General features: G+C 37.7%; 1 protein-coding gene across 2 annotated transcripts in view; it reads right to left on the bottom strand.

The window, feature by feature from the left end:
• The window catches only part of LOC126482826 (protein SDA1 homolog), a 184,417-nt gene that overhangs the window by 35,313 nt on the left and 127,269 nt on the right, over nucleotides 1–21,835 (bottom strand). For both annotated transcript variants that reach the window (XM_050106567.1, XM_050106566.1), the window contains exon 18: nucleotides 14,779–14,863. In XM_050106567.1, the coding sequence (XP_049962524.1) occupies nucleotides 14,779–14,863 (85 nt within the window). The remainder of the gene's footprint in view (nucleotides 1–14,778; nucleotides 14,864–21,835) is intronic.

Here is a 21,835-nt window from a genome sequence, read left to right as displayed (position 1 = left end):
TTAGCCTAAGAAAGTACTTTGAAAAATATATGAACAAAACAAGATTTTCAGAAAAAATAAGACAGAAAGGAAATTGGATGATAATTTTTTTGTCACCTTTCTTATGAAGAGGATTTAAAATTTCGTATTTTAATCTATCTGAAAAAAAATTCTTTGTGTCAGCAATACATTACATATATCACTAATGACGTTACTTATTAACTCAGAACTATGTTTGAAACCAAATCAACACCTTATGAGCTTTTGTTTCATAGAATCTTTACAATTCTATTAATTTCAGTGAAGGATGTTGGTGCTATTTCTTGTTGCTTAAAGTTTTGGGGATTGATATTTTTAATATATTCTCTTTCTTCTTCAAATGAACAATTTAGTCCAATTTTTTGCTGCTACATTTAGCACGTAGTCATTAAAAGTACTTGCAACTTGTAAATTGTCAGCCACAACATTGTCATCTAGTTTAATTTTTATGATATCTTGTACACTGACTGGCTGACCTGTCTCTTATTTGACAATATCCCATATAATTTTAACCTTATTTGCTGCATTATTAATTTCTATCACTATGTGCATACTTTTATACTTCTTTACATTTAGAGGATTTCCCTTAAAATATTACAGTATTTTTATAGTATGCAAGTAATGTTAGCCCAAAACTTCTTCTGGCCTTTACACACACACACACACACACACACACACACACACACACACACACACACACACACTTCCTATTACAAGAGTTAATGATTCTCTCAGTTATCCACGGCTTACCTTCTTTTTTCATAGGTGGATTTTCTGGATAACTTTATAGGAAAGCAACTTTCAGATATTGGCATAGATTTATTAGGGAACAAATTTAATTTGATATTAGCATCTCTTTTTAGACAGAGCGGTCAGGAACACTGAAAATTTTATAAAAGTGTTGCGGGGTAGGTTGTGTGAGAAATAACTGTTAAGAAAAAAATGTTGCAAATTCAAGCAGCTGGCAACAGGTAGTGCACCAAAAATGGGTTCTTCATTTGCTTGAGGGGACAGCGCACAAAAGTCCACTTGACACTCAAGTGCCTTATAAAGAGTGCCAGCGTTAGACATCAGCAACCACTGTTGGCCTCATGCCTGTGGGAGCCTCGCAAAAATGTTGCTGAAGCTGTTAAAGTTTTATCTACTTAATCATCCATCTCTATTTCCATACAAATGTAGCAGTATTTGTATAGGATTGTCTGGCAACATTACGACAGTTGAGCTCCATTACAAGATGCACCTAAGGTGTAGACCTATGCAGCAGCATGCCACGCGTACAAGTTTGAGACTGCAGACTGGTTCTGGTAGGCCTATTACATTAAACGATTTGTGTGGGATATACCTGTTGTGAAGCAGTGCAGTGCATGAGCACTAGACGGCAGTAACGCATGGGAGTCGAAGGAGGCTATTTTGTTGTAAGTCATCATACAGACTAAAAAAATTTTGTAAAATAAATTATTAATTACTTAAGAGATGAAGCTGATCACCATATTAGAGAAATATGCAAGTTAAACGTAAAACACACTTTCTCTTCTTTATAGCATACTCACAGCCTGCTTGGTATGCACAGTTGTTCCGAACTGACACTTTGATTCAAAAACAAGCAAATAAAACAATGCTCTGTGGAAGAGACAATAGAGGCAGGAGCATTGTCTTGGCCAGTAATGCCAACTCTCTGAAACCAGTCCTACCGAGTGACACTTCACTCTTTTTTCAAGTTACTGAACTGGTACAAGTGAACAAGTCTTTTATCTCTGAAGGTGTGATTGTACCAATTTCAGCCATACATACTAAAGTGACCCATCCTACGGCAAGTCAGTACACAAATACATTTCTTGGTGTATTTATTTGCTGCTATCATACATGAAAGAATACAAAAAAAAAAAATATATTCTGCCATGTATGATACTCGCACAGCCTGTTCGCTCTACACTATAAGACTGAGTACTTTAAGAAAAAGAAAGTCTGAGACAATTATATCCAATATGAGTTCAAGTGTGATGAAATTTCTTAAGAAAACTTCAGGTGTAACTGCTCTAGAGGCCTCCGATGAAGCTCTTATCCAAGTGTAGTTTCTGAAACAGAACCTGCTTCAGGGTTGAAAGAATCTGTTACCCTTCCTGATACAGCATCAGAGTCGGGTGAAACTGCTGTGATCCAAGATTGTGAGCCAAATCATGAGCAAACTGTTCATATAAGAGTGCCATTTACAGAATTAGATCCAGGAAGTGGGTACTTCCATTGACTGACTCGCAGCATCATGATTTATTCAAAATGGTCCCCAACCAAACCTAGAGAAATCTGATGAAAGTTACCCCCAAGAGGCAAATAAGACATTTTAGTAAATTTCATTTTACTAGGAAACTGAGTAACGAAGAAAAGCAACATCGCACATGGTTAGCTTCCTCCATATCTTGAGACAAAGTTTATTGCTTTCCATGTCAATCTTTTTCACATTTGCAGACACAGATGGTAAAAGAAGGATGTTGTGACTGGAAAGAACTGAGTAGGATATTGCAAAGGCATGAACAAAGCAAAGGAGACATGGAGTGCATGATTAGGTGGATGGAATTCTGTAAAGAAATCAAATACAGAAAAACAATTAATTATAAAGATAATAATAATAAAAAAGAGTCACGAAAGTATTGGTATAACTTGTTTGAAAGATTGATCGATATTATAAAATACTTAGCTTCACACAATCTGGCGTTTAAAGAGCATTGAGAATCCCTTAACCTGAACGATAGCAGAAACTTTATAGACCTATTTAAATTGCTATCCAAATATGATTGAACACTAAAAGAGCACTTGCAATGTATTAACAAAAAACAACACTATCAGCATTATCTCAGTCATGATATACAAAATGAATTACTTACATTAATGTCCAAATCTGTCAACAACAAAACTATAAACACAGTCAAAGAAGCAAAATACTATGCCTTCATGCTCGATTGTATCAGAAATTCGACCTGTGTGGAATAAATGTCAATAATATTAAGATCCCCCCCATGAACCATGGACCTTGCCGTTGGTGGGGAGGCTTGCGTGCCTCAGCGATACAGATAGCCGTACCGTAGGTGCAACCACAACGGAGGGGTATCTGTTGAGAGGCCAGACAAACATGTGGTTCCTGAAGAGGGGCAGCAGCCTTTTCAGTAGTTGCAAGGGCAACAGTCTGGATGATTGACTGATCTGGCCTTGTAACAATAACCAAAACGGCCTTGCTGTGCTGGTACTGCGAACGGCTGAAAGCAAGGGGAAACTACAGCCGTAATTTTTCCCGAGGGCATGCAGCTTTACTGTATGATTACATGATGATGGCGTCCTCTTGGGTAAAATATTCCGGAGGTAAAATAGTCCCCCATTCGGATCTCCGGGCGGGGACTACTCAAGAGGATGTCGTTATCAGGAGAAAGAAAACTGGCGTTCTACGGATCGGAGCGTGGAATGTCAGATCTCTTAATCGGGCAGGTAGGTTAGAAAATTTAAAAAGGGAAATGGATAGGTTGAAGTTAGATATAGTGGGAATTAGTGAAGTTCGGTGGCAGGACGAACAAGACTTCTGGTCAGGTGACTACAGGGTTATAAACACAAAATCAAATAGGGGTAATGCAGGAGTAGGTTTAATAATGAATAGGAAAATAGGAATGCGGGTAAGCTACTACAAACAGCATAGTGAACGCATTATTGTGGCCAAGATAGATACGAAGCCCACGCCTACTACAGTAGTACAAGTTTATATGCCAACTAGCTCTGCAGATGATGAAGAAACTGAAGAAATGTATGATGAAATAAAAGAAATTATTCAGATTGTGAAGGGAGACGAAAATTTAATAGTCATGGGTGACTGGAATTCGAGTGTAGGAAAAGGGAGAGAAGGAAACATAGTAGGTGAATATGGATTGGGGGACAGAAATGAAAGAGGAAGCCGCCTGGTCGAATTTTGCACAGAGCACAACATAATCATAACTAACACTTGGTTTAAGAATCATGAAAGAAGGTTGTATACATGGAAGAACCCTGGAGATACTAAAAGGTACCAGATAGATTATATAATGGTAAGACAGAGATTTAGGAACCAGGTTTTAAATTGTAAGACATTTCCAGGGGCAGATGTGGACTCTGACCACAATCTATTGGTTATGACCTGTAGATTAAAACTGAAGAAACTGCAAAAAGGTCGGAATTTAAGGAGATGGGACCTGGATAAACTGAAAGAACCAGAGATTGTACAGAGATTCAGGGAGAGCATAAGGGAGCAATTGACAGGAATGGGGGAAATAAATACAGTAGAAGAAGAATGGGTAGCTTTGAGGGATGAAGTAGCGAAGGCAGCAGACAATCAAGTAGGTAAAAAGACGAGGGCTGGTAGAAATCCTTGGGTAACAGAAGAAATATTGAATTTAATTGATGAAAGGAGAAAATATAAAAATGCAGTAAGTGAAACAGGCAAAAAGGAATACAAACGTCTCAAAAATGAGATCGACAGGAAGTGCAAAATGGCTAAGCAGGGATGGCTAGAGGACAAATGTAAGGATGTAGAGGCCTATCTCACTAGGGGTAAGATAGATACCGCCTACAGGAAAATTAAAGAGACCTTTGGAGATAAGAGAACGACTTGTATGAATATCAAGGGCTCAGATGGAAACCCAGTTCTAAGCAAAGAAGGGAAAGCCGAAAGGTGGAAGGAGTATATAGAGGGTCTATACAAGGGCGATGTACTTGAGGACAATATTATGGAAATGGAAGAGGATGTAGATGAAGATGAAATGGGAGATATGATACTGCGTGAAGAGTTTGACAGAGCACTGAAAGACCTGAGTCGAAACAAGGCCCCCGGAGTAGACAATATTCCATTGGAACTACTGACGGCCGTGGGAGAGCCAGTCCTGACAAAACTCTACCATCTGGTGAGCAAGATGTATGAAACAGGCGAAATACCCTCAGACTTCAAGAAGAATATAGTAATTCCAATCCCAAAGAAAGCAGGTGTTGACAGATGTGAAAATTACCGAACTATCAGCTTAATAAGTCACAGCTGCAAAATACTAACACGAATTCTTTACAGACGAATGGAAAAACTAGTAGAAGCCAACCTCGGGGAAGATCAGTTTGGATTCCGTAGAAACACTGGAACACGTGAGGCAATACTGACCTTACGACTTATCTTAGAAGAAAGATTAAGGAAAGGCAAACCTACATTTCTAGCATTTGTAGACTTAGAGAAAGCTTTTGACAATGTTGACTGGAATACTCTCTTTCAAATTCTAAAGGTGGCAGGGGTAAAATACAGGGAGCGAAAGGCTATTTACAATTTGTACAGAAACCAGATGGCAGTTATAAGAGTCGAGGGACATGAAAGGGAAGCAGTGGTTGGGAAGGGAGTAAGACAGGGTTGTAGCCTCTCCCCGATGTTGTTCAATCTGTATATTGAGCAAGCAGTAAAGGAAACAAAAGAAAAATTCGGAGTAGGTATTAAAATTCAGGGAGAAGAAATAAAAACTTTGAGGTTCGCCGATGACATTGTAATTCTGTCAGAGACAGCAAAGGACTTGGAAGAGCAGTTGAATGGAATGGACAGTGTCTTGAAAGGAGGATATAAGATGAACATCAACAAAAGCAAAACAAGGATAATGGAATGTAGTCTAATTAAGTCGGGTGATGCTGAGGGAATTAGATTAGGAAATGAGGCACTTAAAGTAGTAAAGGAGTTTTGCTATTTGGGGAGCAAAATAACTGATGATGGTCGAAGTAGAGAGGATATAAAATGTAGGCTGGCAATGGCAAGGAAAGCGTTTCTGAAGAAGAGAAATTTGTTAACATCCAGTATTGATTTAAGTGTCAGGAAGTCATTTCTGAAAGTATTCGTATGGAGTGTAGCCATGTATGGAAGTAAAACATGGACGATAAATAGTTTGGACAAGAAGAGAATAGAAGCTTTCGAAATGTGGTGCTACAGAAGAATGCTGAAGATTAGATGGGTAGATCACATAACTAATGAGGAAGTATTGAATAGGATTGGGGAGAAGAGAAGTTTGTGGCACAACTTGACCAGAAGAAGGGATCGGTTGGTAGGACATGTTCTGAGGCATCAAGGGATCACCAATTTAGTATTGGAGGGCAGTGTGGAGGGTAAAAATCGTAGAGGGAGACCAAGAGATGAATACACTAAGCAGATTCAGAAGGATGTAGGTTGCAGTAGGTACTGGGAGATGAAAAAGCTTGCACAGGATAGAGTAGCATGGAGAGCTGCATCAAACCAGTCTCAGGACTGAAGACCACAACAACAACAACAATATTAAGATTTTGCAGTTCCTCAAATGGAGAGATAGAGGAACATTTAGTTGTGTTTATTTTCATTACAGAAACAATGGGAAAGTATTTAACAAATGCCATTTTAAAGGAACTAGAAAATAATGGCCTTGACATCCAAAACTGTTGAGGGCAGGGATATGATTACGGTGCCAATATGGTTGGCATTAATAAAGGGTGTTAGAACAAGAATACTCATTATTAATCCACGAGTTTTGTTCACGTCATGTAGATGCCATTGTTGGAATTTGCTTTTGCTAGATGCCACTAACACTTCTACAACAGCTAAAACGTTTTTCGGCTCTAACAATAAAGTTATGGGCTTTTTACAAAATCAAGCAAGTGTTGGGATCTTTTAGAAACTAAAGTGAAATTGTTATTGAAGCCTATGTCTGAAACACAATGGGAAAGTAGAATCAGAGCTGCAAAGTGGTATTTTTGCAATTTGATGATGTAATTGAAAGTGTGAGCGACCTGAAAAATAGAACTGATGATTCCGATACTCTTAGCAACTGTGAAGCAGTCTTGAAGGAAATATTAACTTTTGAGTTTATTGTTGCAATACACGTGTGGTGCAAGATTTTACTAAGTGTCACCTGTATAAGTAAATTATGGCAATCAGTTCAAGTGAACTTGAAAGTTGCTATCGATACTTTACATTCATTTTGTGACTGGACTCAAGAATTCCATAACACAGGATTTGAAACAATCATTGCAGAAGCTCAAATGTTTGCAGAAATAGGTAGTTATGAAACTGAGTTGAGTCTCAGTAAATAAATAAATAAATAAAAAGAGTAGCACAGAAAAAAATGAATGTTCAGTTACAAATGAATTGATGGAACTACACAATCTGCTGAAATGCAGAACAGAGTTAGCTTTTTAAAAATAATGATACACGCTATAATAATCGACACTGAATGTTGATTCAAAGCATTCAATGAATATTTTGAACAATTTAGTTTTATTTACAATATGAATCATTTGAAATCATTATCCAAGGATGCCTTTTGCTAACTTTGTAATAATTTAGGTACAATACTTTGAGAAGGAACAGCCTTTCGAAGTTTATGAGGAACTCCAACTTTTAAAATCCAACCTATAGAACTCAACCAAAGACACATAACAAGTTATTCAGTACATATTAGAAATAATTTGGAAGAAGTATATACAAATCTTTACATAACAATCAGAATAATGCTCACAGTTCCATTCAGTACAGTTTCTGCCAAGAGAAATTTCTCAAATTAAAATCAATTAAGCCATACTTAAGAAGCATGATGTGGCAAGAAAGCATATCTGTGTTATCAGTACTATCAGCTGAAGTGGAAATAGTGGATGGTATTAACTATGACGTAATCTTTTAAAAAATCAGTGAGGCGAAAAGCCGAAAGTTTCGTTTATCTCAATGTGTGTTTGTTTAATGTAATTTTTGTCATTGCAATAATCCTTGTATATTATAATAACAAAATTTGTGCATAATTATTATTAGCATATGATTCATCTCATTTAATTTAAAATTTTCTTTCTGACTGGAAAGTGAAAGAGGCCTCGCACAGCTAATTCGTTGCTGATGTTCAGTTTTCGCCTAGCGCCCCATTGCTTATAAATAATAGTACTGCACAGAGTGGTGGCATAGTGTAGTGATTAAGGGACAGTCATAAAGTGTAGAAGGTTGTGGGTTTGAATGTTGTTGAGTGATTTGAAATTTTTATTTGTAATTTGTTATTGCAAAGATATTAATCGTTATTTGTATACAATTAATTGCTTTAAATGTAATTTTTTTAAATATATATTCTTTGCAATGTCATGTTAATCATCACAGTAATTTTTCAGTCTTCTTCTTTTCTTTCCTATCATTGTTTTACCAACTGGTATCTTTGTGCAAGTGATTTGCAATATTCTTACTCATCCACTCACTACACCATGTGTACAAGAGGTCAAGGAAAAAAATTCCTGGATTTTTTTTCTGATTTCTCATTTAAAAGTACTCTTTTTCTTGGTTGAAAAAAAAAAAAAATACTTTTTTCCTAGACGACAGTACATGGTTCCAGTGTTAACTGAGGGTATACTTTCCTTTGGAGCTGTAGAATTCATCGGGGGAGGGGGAGGTGCTTTGACATGCAGCAACATGTACACTGCATATTTTCTTATTACGAAAGTGTAAATATAAATTCCACCAAATACAGCATATTAGTTTCTGAAGCACTGACATCAAGATAGTGATGCACTTTTGTCAGCCAATCATAGCTCATGTTACGCGATCAAGCCAGCCATAACAGCAGATATTCAGAGCACAACACAGTCAGCCAATAGCCACATCACCATTAAGTAGCGTAAATACTGTATACAAATAGGAAAAGTTAATGGTTTAAATTCATATACATATAATATAACTACAAACAGAGATAAGCTTTCACATATAATATTGGTCCTTTTTTGCTTCTGTTACCCTCTAAGATATATCAAACACAAATATGCCTGTAAAATTTTAAATAATGATATAAATGACTGGTCTTCTGGGCCTGAGATTTTCCTACATGGCTGGTTCTTAAAAGCATTAAGTTTTCAATGAGAGTGAAACACTCTGTGATTTAAGAAATTCATCACACATTCTCACATGTAACATGATTCATCCTGTGTAAAAGGAAATTTACTTTGAAATAATGCTTCTTAATCCACCATTCGCAATATTTTCCCATGACTTGTTAGGAATTGTGTTGTTTGAACATCTGCCACAGTGAGCCGGAGAAGAAGCGTTACTGTGTACGCAGCTATAACGACATAGGAAGCCTGTGCTTGATGTTTGCTCTGCTCATACACCTTTCGTTGCATTTCTGTTTGGAATCTTGTGTGCAGTGGGGCATCATGCGACCATGTACAGCACTGCTGAACGTTGTTCAGAGGAGATATATGGAGTTATTGTACTTAGGGCACTTATTTTATCTTATCCTAGCCAGATAAGGAATGCAAAATAAGGAAGCAGCCCTTGGCATAATATTCGTTTCAAAACTAGACTCTAAAAATCAAAGTACCCTTATATTTTTATTTACACATCAAGTTCCGTAGGACCAAATTGAGGAGCAAATCTCCAAGGTCATGAAACGTGTCAGTACATGAAATTACAATGTAAAAGTAATAACAGTTTAAAAAAATGTTTATGGGAAAAAAACAAGCCATAAGTTTAAGTAAATGCAACGAACAAAACAACATAAGAATCAGCTTAATTTTTCAAGGACCTCCTCGACAGAATAGAAAGTGTGATCCTTGAGGAAATTCTTCAGTTTCGATTTGAAAGTGTGTGGATTACTGCTAAGATCTTCAAATTCTTGTGGTAGCTTATTGAAAAAGGATGCAGCAGTATATTGCACACCTTTCTGCACAGGAGTTAAGGAAGTCCGATCCAAATGAAGGTTTGATTTCTGCCATGTATTAACTGAGTGAAAGCTCCTTATTCTTGGGAATAAGCTGATATTGTTAATAAGAAATGACAGTAAAGAAAATATATATATTGTGAGGCCAATGTCAAAATGCCCAACTAGTGAACAGAGATCGACAAGAGGTTTGCAAACTTACACCACTTATTGCCCGAACTGCCCGTTTCGGAGCAAAAAATATCATTTTTGAATGTAAAGAGTTACCCCACAATATAATACCATATGACATAAGTGAATGAAAATAAGCAAATTAGACTAATTTTCATGTCAGACAATCACTTACTTAAGATACTATTTGCATAGTAAAAAGGGCAGCATTAAGTCTTTGAACAAGATCTTGAACGTGGGCTTTCCACGGCAGCTTACTATCTTCCTGAACACCTTGAAATTTGAACTGTTCAGTTTTACTAATCATATGCCCATTCTGTGAAATTAAAATGTTGAGTTTAGTTGAATTGTGTGTTAGAATGTAAAAACTGAGTCTTACTGTGATTTAGCGTTAGTTTATTTTCAACAAGCCATGAACTTATGTCATTAACTGCACTATTTGAAACCGAGCCAATGTTACACACAATATCCTTTACTAGCAAGCTAGTGTCATCAGCAAACAGAAATATTTTAGTTACCTGTAAAACTAGAGAGCCGATCATTTACATAAATAAGGAACAGGAGTGACCCAACACTGATCCCTGCGGCACACAGGTGACTTTAACATAGACTTTTTTTTAAAACTTGTGCTCTGCAATACTGTTATCTAGAATTTCCAATCAGTTATACGTCCACACATCACTATAAAAGCCTAGTAAAAGGGAATGCAAAATTTCTTGAAAAAATAATAAGAGTAGTTGTTTGTATACACCAGAACTAAGAACATTACTATTTTTCATGACTTTTTCAAACAATATACAAAATTAAAAAGGTTTTCTGCGAACCAATAAACTGTATAACTGGCAGTTCATTTTCTACTCCAGAAGCAAATATAAAGCCTTGAGCGGAGTTATAATGATAAAACAAGGTGTGCTGCCAGTCAATAATTTACCAAAGATTACTGTTCTGTAAATTTAAGACATAAACAACACAAATTAAGAAATAAAGTCAAGCCTAGAAGAGGTACTTGACAAGTGTTGAACATGTCTTGCAATCAAATAAACATTGTGTTTCACAGAAGGCAAATCTGTAAAATTCTGCTTAAGCTGTCAATATATTTGAAACAAAACATTTTGTTCAATATTACTGACCAAATTTGCCTGCTTAGTCATCTTCAAGTCAACATTTGAGTATGTTCATTCATAACAGATCTTACATTATGTCATAAAAGAAACAGCACATCAGAATACTCTGAGAGCATCGGAACCTTACAAATCATACTAAAATACATTATTTATCTTAAAGCGTACATTCGTATGTTCGGATTCACACTGAAGTAGGCCCCTACCAAATATTAAGCTTTCAGTGCAGTTTTCGGGATGCCAGTTTTCTTTGAGTACCAGTACTGTATTATCTCATGTTTAGTTCTTTGTTATGGCATTATGCGATATGTGCCAGAAGATGAAAACATGGACTTGAAATTTAGCGAACAGCTGAAATTAGCCAACAGCATGGCATGAAACATTTCATTTCAAATAAATTAGCTGCTACTGTGGAAAAGCCAAATTTCTATACCACACCACAAAATTAACTTGATTGTTCTGCTAGACAATTAATGCCTGATTTCCAATAATGTGGAAATAAAATAAAATCTGAAACTAAAAACTGAAACTAATAACAGAATTTAGTCTTCCATAATTATGTGAATGTATTTTAATTCAGTTGATAGCTCCTGGCCACAGAAATCTATTTTGTTTTCATCTGACGTGTGAGCTGTAAATAAAGAGAAAATAGCAAAATCACAAAAGGTAAACACGTGTCATGCAGTGAAAACCCGGGCTCAGTGTGTGCGTGAATTTGGCAGCTTGCTACTACTGCTTATACTGCAAACACTTCAAGGAACCAGAAGCAGGAGAAGGCGCTGCCCATATTGACTTCAGCTCTGCACATGCGCATGAGCCTGCTGGCAATTGATCAAATGATACTACTGTAAATAGCTGTTAAGTCACACTCATTGAAAGCAGTTTGTTGTTACGGCACATTTTCTTTCAAAACTTGAGTTTTATTTTGGTGTTTTTCTTTTGTTTATATTTTATTACAGCAGTATTAATTTGCAGTATTGGGCTAAGTAAACTTCTGTGTTCGTTTATATTTTATTGCTGCAGTATTAATTTGCAGTAGTGGGCTAAGTAAACTTCTGTGTTAGAGTATCATTTGTTATCAACCAAAATTACAGGAAATTTAATTGAAAACTGAAGCATTAAAAAAATTCCCAGAATCCTAAAAAACTCCTGGGTTTTTTCCAGTTTTCTCCTGGATGACAAAATTCCAGGGTTTTACTAGGCTTTCCAGGGGGTGTATACACCCTGTTACAAGATGTGAATGCTGTGGATAGTAATCAAGATACAAAAATTTAAAACATGAATTCTTGTTGTACTACAGAAAAAAATTATCCAGATGAAGATGTAAATGAAAGAAGGGATAGTAAGTAAAACCTAAATTCAACCACAATGAGGAATAGATGTAACGAATGCAGTAACAAGGACTAATACATGATGTCAAAATGGACAAAATGAAATCAATGTCAATACATAATCAAAATAACTTGAAAAAAGATTGCAACAGATAAAAGAATGACAGGAAGTAACAATGAGAGCAAAGGAGAAAGTTCATTCAATGATTACAAGACATGACAATGGAATAAAAATGAAAAATTACAGTTAAGTCCTGTAATTAAATAAACATGATGATCAAAATAATTTCAATAAAGATTTAAAAATTAAAAATGTCAAAATACCCGATGAGATTCAAAGCTACAATCTTCCGCATGTGAGCAATATTCCTTTACAACCATGTTATGCCACGAATGTATGCAGTAGTATTATGTTTAAGGCACTAACATATCACACAAAATTCCAATGGTTTCAAAATGGGGATCCTACCCCTGGGGGCGTATCCTTGTTAGTCAACAGCCAGAAATGTAAGAAAAACAGGGAAAAATAAAGATGATGATGATGATGAAGCAATAAATATGAAATTTTCTCAAGTCATTCAGGCAACTACAAAATAACCAAGAGTAAAAACTAACAATAATTATTCACAACAGCTTATCAAAGGGTCTTCCCTCCAACCTGAATGCATGCATTGCAATGCTGTAAGACAAGTGTCTACTGGAGACGCATAGAAAGATCTTTACATGCCTGAACAGACCCAGTGAACAGGCTGATCAGGAAATCAGGTCAATCCACCACTGCGGATAAAACACATGTAAATGTTCCTGTACAGCAACAGTGAAGTGCACCATCATGTTGGTACTACATTGCATGATGTACCGCCGGAGCAACATCTTCTAAATACAATGAAAGGATGTTTATATGGAATGCTAAATATATTTGTCTGTTTAAAGAAGAAGTAGCACAGGATCCAACAAATACTCACCCACAATACATGCCCAAATGTTCATGCCAAACTTATGCTGATATAACTTCACATGACTGCCGCGCTTATTTTTGTCATATCAAATGTGACTTTTTTGAGAACTAAATAGCCCTTTTCTGGTGAATCATGTCTCAACTATCCACAACACTCTCCTTTCGAAATCTGAATTTCAAAGCATTGATTTAAGTTCCACAGGGAATATTGATTCTGAGAAGGATAATCCTCCTCCACTAAATCTTGCCCTTTCTGTAGCTGGTACGGACATAGGTTTTCATCATCCAATACTACAATGTGCAGAATCTGTAGTGACGCACACACGGATGAATTTTACCATGTTTAGTTTACAGGTGTAATTTAAGACCATAGCATTACTTTACTTATACCTGTTGAATTACTAATGGCCCTCAAACTGAAAGTATGATTTACAACAACCACATCAAGAATGTCTTCTTTCAAACTGAACGATACGCACATTGCATTCTCATACATTGTCAACTTTGTTCACATCAAAACTTTTGGTCTCCCATAATCATCTATCAAGCATTACAAACAAATTCGCACATGAAATAACGTGGTTCAGATATCTTGCATTGTAAATTGTGTGGGTCTTAAATACATTTTGACCCGGAGTGCCACAAGGTAAATGCTTATCAGCGTACTCATCAAAGGAATACCGATGACGTGCCATGGTACTACTTCGTTCACAGCAGTGGAAGTGTGTGGTCGAGCCTATCTGCACTGTTATTCCATTGCATCTCTTTCCATGAACATTTGCAGCTAAACAAACACTTCCAACAATAATCAATTGCCTAAATGCTGAAGATGATCGAATGGCTAACAGAAACAAATCTGCTACACAAGCTGATACCAGTAATGCCAGTAGTTCTCACAGTGTAGATGGGAGCGCATGACACTCTTGAGCTGTTGGCTCACGTTTGATCCCTGCTATAGTCAACTGTTTAATTTTTGTACAGCTCTCTTGTTTGTTTTAGGAAACCAAATGAAGAATACATCTGTAACACTGCCTCTGGCAGGATGCTTCAATTTGCGTATGCAATGACCAGATTGGTTACCTTTAATACTTAATAACTCTGAAATGATGCGACATATTTAATTTTTTCCTGACAATTATTTCTCAGCTCACCCTCCCCTTCGACACCCTTATAGGCTTTCAGATGGATTCTGAGAACCCTTTATATAAATCATCACAACAAAATCTCTTTTAATTTAACAATTACATTGTTACAATAGTTACATTCCATCCTGGATTTTCCATTGCTAGCATATGTTTCTCTTCACACTAACGATACAGGGGGTACCAGGCCACAGGTAACTGATCAACTTATTATTATTATTATTTATATTTAATAAAGAAAACAATATGACAGAATAACTTACCAAATGCTAAGGTGTTAAATATCAGATGCTTATTCATTAACAATGTAGATGAAACTTTTCAAATCATTGCACTATGACATTATCTTACCTTAACAGTTTCCAAACGGGCCTGTTTATCATGACGGCGTTTTTTGTAGATGTTTTCAATGTCACCTAAGGATACAAGTTCTCCCCTGCAAAAGAAACAATATAATGGTATTTCATTGCAGCCATTAATGTAATGTGATGACTAACATAAACAAGTCATTATCATCAGCATCACATATTTGCACTCACTGCTGGACAAAAGCCACTTCTAGACTAGTCCTTATATTAAGGTCTACAGTGATACTTAAATATTGCCATTCTTACTTTTATATCATTTGCCCCAAGTCCACAATGTATTTCTTTTCTTCTGAAGTAATGCACTAAGGACAAATATGCTATTCTTCTCAACCAATTGTACTAATATTATGAGAAGGAAAGTTGCCACTCACCATATAGGGATGTTGAGTCGCAGATAGGCACAACAAAAAGATTTTCCTACTTAAAGCTTTCGGCCAATGGCCTTTGTCAACAATAGACATATAAGCAAACACACACTCACGCAAATGCAACTCACACACACGACTGCAGTCTCAGGCAATTGAAACCACGCTGCTAGCAGCAGCACCAGTGCATGATGGGAGTGGTGCTGCTAACAGCAGCACCAGTGCATGATGGGAGTGGCGACTGGGTGGGGGAAAGGAGGAGGCTGGGGTGAGGAGGGGGAGGGATAGAATGGTGGGGATGGCAAACAGTGAAGTGCTGCAGGTTGGGTGGTGGGCAGGTGAGAGGTGGGGGCTTTTCTCTCAATTTTTCTCCTTTTCCACTACTTACCTCCTGCCCCCAAATCTCTTCCCAGCCCACTGCTCAACCTGCAGCATTTCATTATCTCTCATCCTCACCATACTATCCCTTCCCCTCCCTGCCCCAGCCTACTTCTTTCCCCCAACCAGTCGCCACTCCTATCATGCAATGGTGCTGCTACTCGCAGTGTGGTTTCAGTTGCCTGAGACTGCAATCGTGTGTGTGAGTTGTGTGTGTGTGTGTGTGTGTGTGTGTGTGTGTGTTGTTGACAAAGGCCATAGGCTGAAAGCTTTAAGTGTGAAAATCTTTTTGCTGTGCCTATCTGCGACTCAGCATCTCCGTTATATGGTGAGTGGCAACTTTCCTTCTCATGATATTGTTACATTCCATCCTGGATTTTCCATTATCAAATTGTACTAACGTATGACCTGTCATTTCTGGTGTTATATCCAAAGTTGCAAGCTGTCTCTAGCTTTTGTTCGTGCTTTCACCTTAAAATAGACCATTATCATCTTGTAATTGTATTTTCCGCATTCTTTTTAGTTTCTGCAACTCTCTGCAGATGTGAGCATGTGGCTACATAGACTGGGATGATTTCCTTAGAATTGTTGTTGTGGTCTTCAGTCCTGAGACTGGTTTGATGCAGCTCTCCATGCTACTCTATCCTGTGCAAGCTTCTTCATCTCCCAGTACCTACTGCAACCTACATCCTTCTGAATCTGCTTAGTGTATTCATCTCTTGGTCTCCCTCTACGATTTTTACCCTCCACGCTGCCCTACAATGCTAAATTTGTGATCCCTTGATGCCTCAAAACATGTCCTACCAACCGATCCCTTCTTCTAGTCAAGTTGTGCCACAAACTTCTCTTCTCCCTCTACGATTTTTACCCTCCACGCTGCCCTACAATGCTAAATTTGTGATCCCTTGATGCCTCAAAACATGTCCTACCAACCGATCCCTTCTTCTAGTCAAGTTGTGCCACAAACTTCTCTTCTCCCCAATTATATTCAATACCTCCTCATTAGTTATGTGATCTACCCACCTTATCTTCAGCATTCTTCTGTAGCACCACATTTCGATAGCTTCTATTCTCTTCTTGTCCAAACTATTTATCGTCCATGTTTCACTTCCATACATGGCTACACTCCATACAAATACTTTCAGAAATGACTTCCTGACACTTAATTCTATACTCGATGTTAACAAATTTCTCTTCTTCAGAAAAGCTTTCCTTGCCATTGCCAGTCTACATTTTATATCCTCTCTACTTCGACCATCATCAGTTATTTTGCTCCCCAAATAGCAAAATTCCTTTATTACTTTAAGTGTCTCATTTCCTAATCTAATTCCCTCAGCATCACCCGATTTAATTTGACTACATTCAATTATCCTTGTTTTGGTTTTGTTGATGTTCATCTTATATCCTCCTTTCAAGACACTGTCCATTCCGTTCAACTGCTCTTCCAAGTCCTTTGCTGTCTCTGACAGAATTACAATGTCATCGGCGAACCTCAAAGTTTTTACTTCTTCTCCATGAATTTTAATACCTACTCCGAATTTTTCATTTGTTTCCTTTACTGCTTGCTCAATATACAGATTGAATAACATCGGGGAGAGGCTACAACCCTGTCTCACTCCTTTTCCAACCACTGCTTCCCTTTCATGCCGCTCGACTCTTATAACTGCCATCTGGTTTCTGTACAAATTGTAAATAGCCTTTCGCTCCCTGTATTTTACCCCTGCCACCTTTAGAATGTGAAAGAGAGTATTCCAGTCAACATTGTCAAAAGCTTTCTCTAAGTCTACAAATGCTAGAAACGTAGGTTTGCCTTTTCTTAATCTTTCTTCTAAGATAAGTCGTAAGGTTAGTATTGCCTCACGTGTTCCAAAATTTCTACGGAATCCAAACTGATCTTCCCCGAGGTCCGCTTCTACCAGTTTTTCCATTCGTCTGTAAAGAATTCGCGTTAGTATTTTGCAGCTGTGACTTATTAAACTGATAGTTCGGTAATTTTCACATCTGTCAACACCTGCTTTCTTTGGGATTGGAATTATTATATTCTTCTTGAAGTCTGAGGGAATTTCACCTGTCTCATACATCTTGCTCATCAGATGGTAGAGTTTTGTCAGGACTGGCTCTCCCAAGGCCGTCAGTAGTTCTAATGGAATGTTATCTACTCCCGGGGCCTTGTTTCGACTCAGGTCTTTCAGTGCTCTGTCAAACTCTTCACGCAGTATCGTATCTCCCATTTCATCTTCATCTACATCCTCTTCCATTTCCATAATATTGTCCTCAAGTACATCGCCCTTGTATAAACCCTCTATATACTCCTTCCACCTTTCTGCCTTCCCTTCTTTGCTTAGAACTGGGTTGCCATCTGAGCTCTTGATATTCATACAAGTGGTTCTCTACTCTCCAAAGGTCTCTTTAATTTTCCTGTAGGCAGTATCTATCTTACCCCTAGTGAGACAAGCCTCTACATCCTTACATTTGTCCTCTAGCCATTCCTGCTTAGCCATTTTGCACTTCCTGTCAATCTCATTTTTGAGACGTTTGTATTCCTTTTTGCCTGCTTCATTTACTGCATTTTTATATTTTCTCCTTTCATCAATTAAATTCAATATTTCTTCTGTTACCCAAGGATTTCTATTAGCCCTCGTCTTTTTAATTACTTGATCGTCTGCTGCTTTCACTACTTCATCCCTCAGAGTTACCCATTCTCCTTCTACTGTATTTCTTTCCCCCATTCCTGTGAATTGTTCCCTTATGCTCTCCCTGAAACTCTCTACAACCTCTCGTTCTTTCAGTTTATCCAGGTCCCATCTCCTTAAATTCCCAACTTTTTGCAGATTGACTGATCTGGCCTTGTAACATTAACCAAAACGGCCTTGCTGTGCTGGTACTGCGAACAGCTGAAAGCAAGGGGAAACTACAGCCGTAATTTTTCCCGAGGGCATGCAGCTTTACTGTATGATTAAATGATGATGGCGTCCTCTTGGGTAAAATATTCCGGAGGTAAAATAGTCCCCCATTCGGATCACCGGGCGGGGACTACTCAAGAGGACGTCGTTATCAGGAGAAAGAAAACTGGCGTTCTACGGATCAGAGCGTGGAATGTCAGATCCCTTAATCGGGCATGTAGGTTAGAAAATTTAAAAAGGGAAATGGATAGGTTAAAGTTAGATATAGTGGGAATTAGTGAAGTTCGGTGGCAGGAGGAACAAGACTTTTGGTCAGGTGATTACAGGGCTATAAATACAAAATCAAATAGAGGTAATGCAGGAGTAGGTTTAATAATGAATAAAAAAAATAGGAGTGGGGGTAAGCTACTACAAACAGCATAGTGAACGCATTATTGTGGCTAAGATAGACACGAAGCCCATGCCTACTACAGTAGTACAAGTTTATGTGCCAACTAGCTCTGCAGATGATGAAGAAATTGATGAAATGTATGACGAGATAAAAGAAATTATTCAGGTAGTGAAGGGAGACGAAAATTTAATAGTCAGGGGTGACTGGAATTCGACAGTAGGAAAAGGAAGAGAAGGAAATGTAGTAGGTGAATATGGATTGGGGGGAAGAAATGAAAGAGGAAGCCGCCTTGTAGAATTTTGCACAGAGCATAACTTAATCATAGCTAACACTTGGTTCAAGAATCATAAAAGAAGGTTGTATACCTGGAAGAATCCTGGACATATTAAAAGGTATCAGATAGATTATATAATGGTAAGACAGAGATTTAGGAACCAGGTTTTAAATTGTAAGACAGACAGTTCCTTGGAATATACTTTATTTTTATTTTTAATAATATTTATGCTGTGTTACCTCAGATTCCTTCAATATCACTAATATTGCTTTAAATTTTCTAGTTAGAATAACACCTACATCTGAATTTTCCTGCCACTTCGTTTCTACACAATAAAACACACAACCTCATTGTAATTCTATGTTGTTCTTTTTATCACATTTGAAACAAGTATACACAAATAATAATTATTTTGTCAAGGTGCCATCTTCTTCACATTTTTTTCCAATTTCAGCTAAATCATTCCTTACACTTTGAGTTCTTAATAAGCTAGATAGTCAAAATGTTCAATTAAAACCACATGCTAAAAACTGCTATAAAGTGTCCATGAAAATTAGAAGTGCAACAAGAATGTTACACAATGATGCATATTATGAGAGGTCCAATAAACCCAATGTGGAAAGAAAGAACCAGTAACCCCGACTGGCATAAAGTAAATAACAGTAACATTACCATACCAACCGCAAAAAAAAATCATTGAGGATCCAATGCAGACTGTTACAATACCTATTGAACACTAAGCAAGTGTAGTCCAAAATTTTATTACAAGCAATGGCATTTCGAAACCTCAACATAAAGTTCTTATTAATGAAAAAGCAATGTTTCTGTATTATGTAACACCACCAGAAATTAAAAAAAAAAAGCTATTTGTAGACTGAAAAACAAAATGACACATGACACTGATGGCACATGACACTGGTGGTATACCAGTCTGGGATGCTTTCCTCCAAACCTCATTCCTTATTACATATAATCCATGATAATTCCTATATTCATTCATCTGTGGCATAGAAAATGAAATGATGGTGTCAGTGATAGTGGAGTGTGATAAGTGACAGTCGCATATAGTTATATTCTGAACAATCTGTATATATACACCGCTTGACAACTACGAATGACCGGAGATTATGTCAGAGAGAAATAATCACAGGTAACGGTGGACGACATGAAACACAGTACATACACAATAGAGGTGGAGTGATATTTATAACAAAACACAGTACAGATTTCACCATATGAGAAAGCAGAATAACAGAAATAAATAGCGTTTTTTACATATCAGACTCTCAACATAAAGGTCGATATCGAACTCTCAGTAAGGAACATGTCCACCTCGGGCAATAATGCAAATTTTGCACCTGTTATTCATGCCAGCTACCAAACTGTTCAAGAGTCCTTGGGGGAAATTGTCCCACTTGTCTCTCAAGGCGGTTTTCAGTTCTTACACGGTTCAAGTTGGTGGTGTTTGTTGAGAAACACATTTGCCGAACATCCAGGAGACACATTGTACGGTTTAGGCCTGGGGAGTATGCAGGCCATTATTCCATATGTGCAATGTCTTCACTTTCCAGTGTGTTTGACACCTAAGTAGTCCTGTAAGGGTGGGCACTGTCATCCATAAAAAGAAAGTCAGGACCTATCATATCCCTAAACAGACAAACAAAATCCGGAATAATCTCCCTGTAATAAAGTTGTGTAACAGTACCTCGCACAAAGATATGCAGCAGTGTAAATGTAGGCTTCTGCAGCCGTTGTCACAGTCAATAAAATTCTTCTGGGTTTGAGGCTGCATTGTCTTCTGTAAAATTCCGACGTTTCGGCGAAATTTTACAGAAGACAATGCGGCCTCAAATCCAGAAGAATTTTATTGACTATATGCAGGAGTCTTTGGCCACTGTGGATAAAGCCTGCTCACACCATAATGTCTAAACCAAACTGGCAACATTCATGAACATTCTGTCGTGCGTAATGTGTTCCCCCCTCTCTACACTAACTGGTGGCCAGAAGTACTTGTCACAGTAAAGTAGGTCCACGGAGAACATCCATTGGGACCACTGTTGCTGACCCCAACCAGCATGCCCCCTTGACCAACGATCTTTTTCTTGACCATGGCTTGGTTCAGTGGGATGCATTTAACAGGGTTTTGGGCATACAAATCATCCTGATACAACCAGCACAAAATGGTTATGGAAGAGACAGATGTACCAGTAGTGGTTGCAAGGTCTCCAGTGATCTGCCTACAAGTGAAAAGTCTGTTCCTTTCTGCCACTAGAGCTACTATATCAATCTTCTTGCAGTGTGGTCCTCCGCCTATGACCAAATTGAATGCTTATGCATACGATTCCCACCTTCAACAGCCTTTTTTGACCATGAAATGACACTTTTAGTTATAATAGAGGGAAACATTCCACGTAGGAAATATATATCTAAAAACAAAGATGATGTGACTTACCAAATGAAAGTGCTGGCAGGTCGACAGACACACAAACGAACACAAACATACACACAAAATTCAAGCTTTCGCAACAAACTGTTGCCTCATCAGGAAAGAGGGAAGGAGAGGGGAAGACGAAAGGAAGTGGGTTTTAAAGGAGAGGGTAAGGAGTCATTCCAATCCCGGGAGCGGAAAGACTTACCTTAGGGGGAAAAAAGGACAGGTATACACTCGCACACACGCACATATCCATCCACACATACAGACACAAGCAGACATATTTAAATATGTCTGC

The sequence above is a fragment of the Schistocerca serialis genome, chromosome 1, assembly GCF_023864345.2.
Source record: "Schistocerca serialis cubense isolate TAMUIC-IGC-003099 chromosome 1, iqSchSeri2.2, whole genome shotgun sequence".
Taxonomy (NCBI): Eukaryota; Metazoa; Arthropoda; class Insecta; order Orthoptera; family Acrididae; genus Schistocerca; species Schistocerca serialis.
Note: the sequence above shows the minus strand (reverse complement) of the source record. Positions and strands in the feature narration are given on the sequence as shown.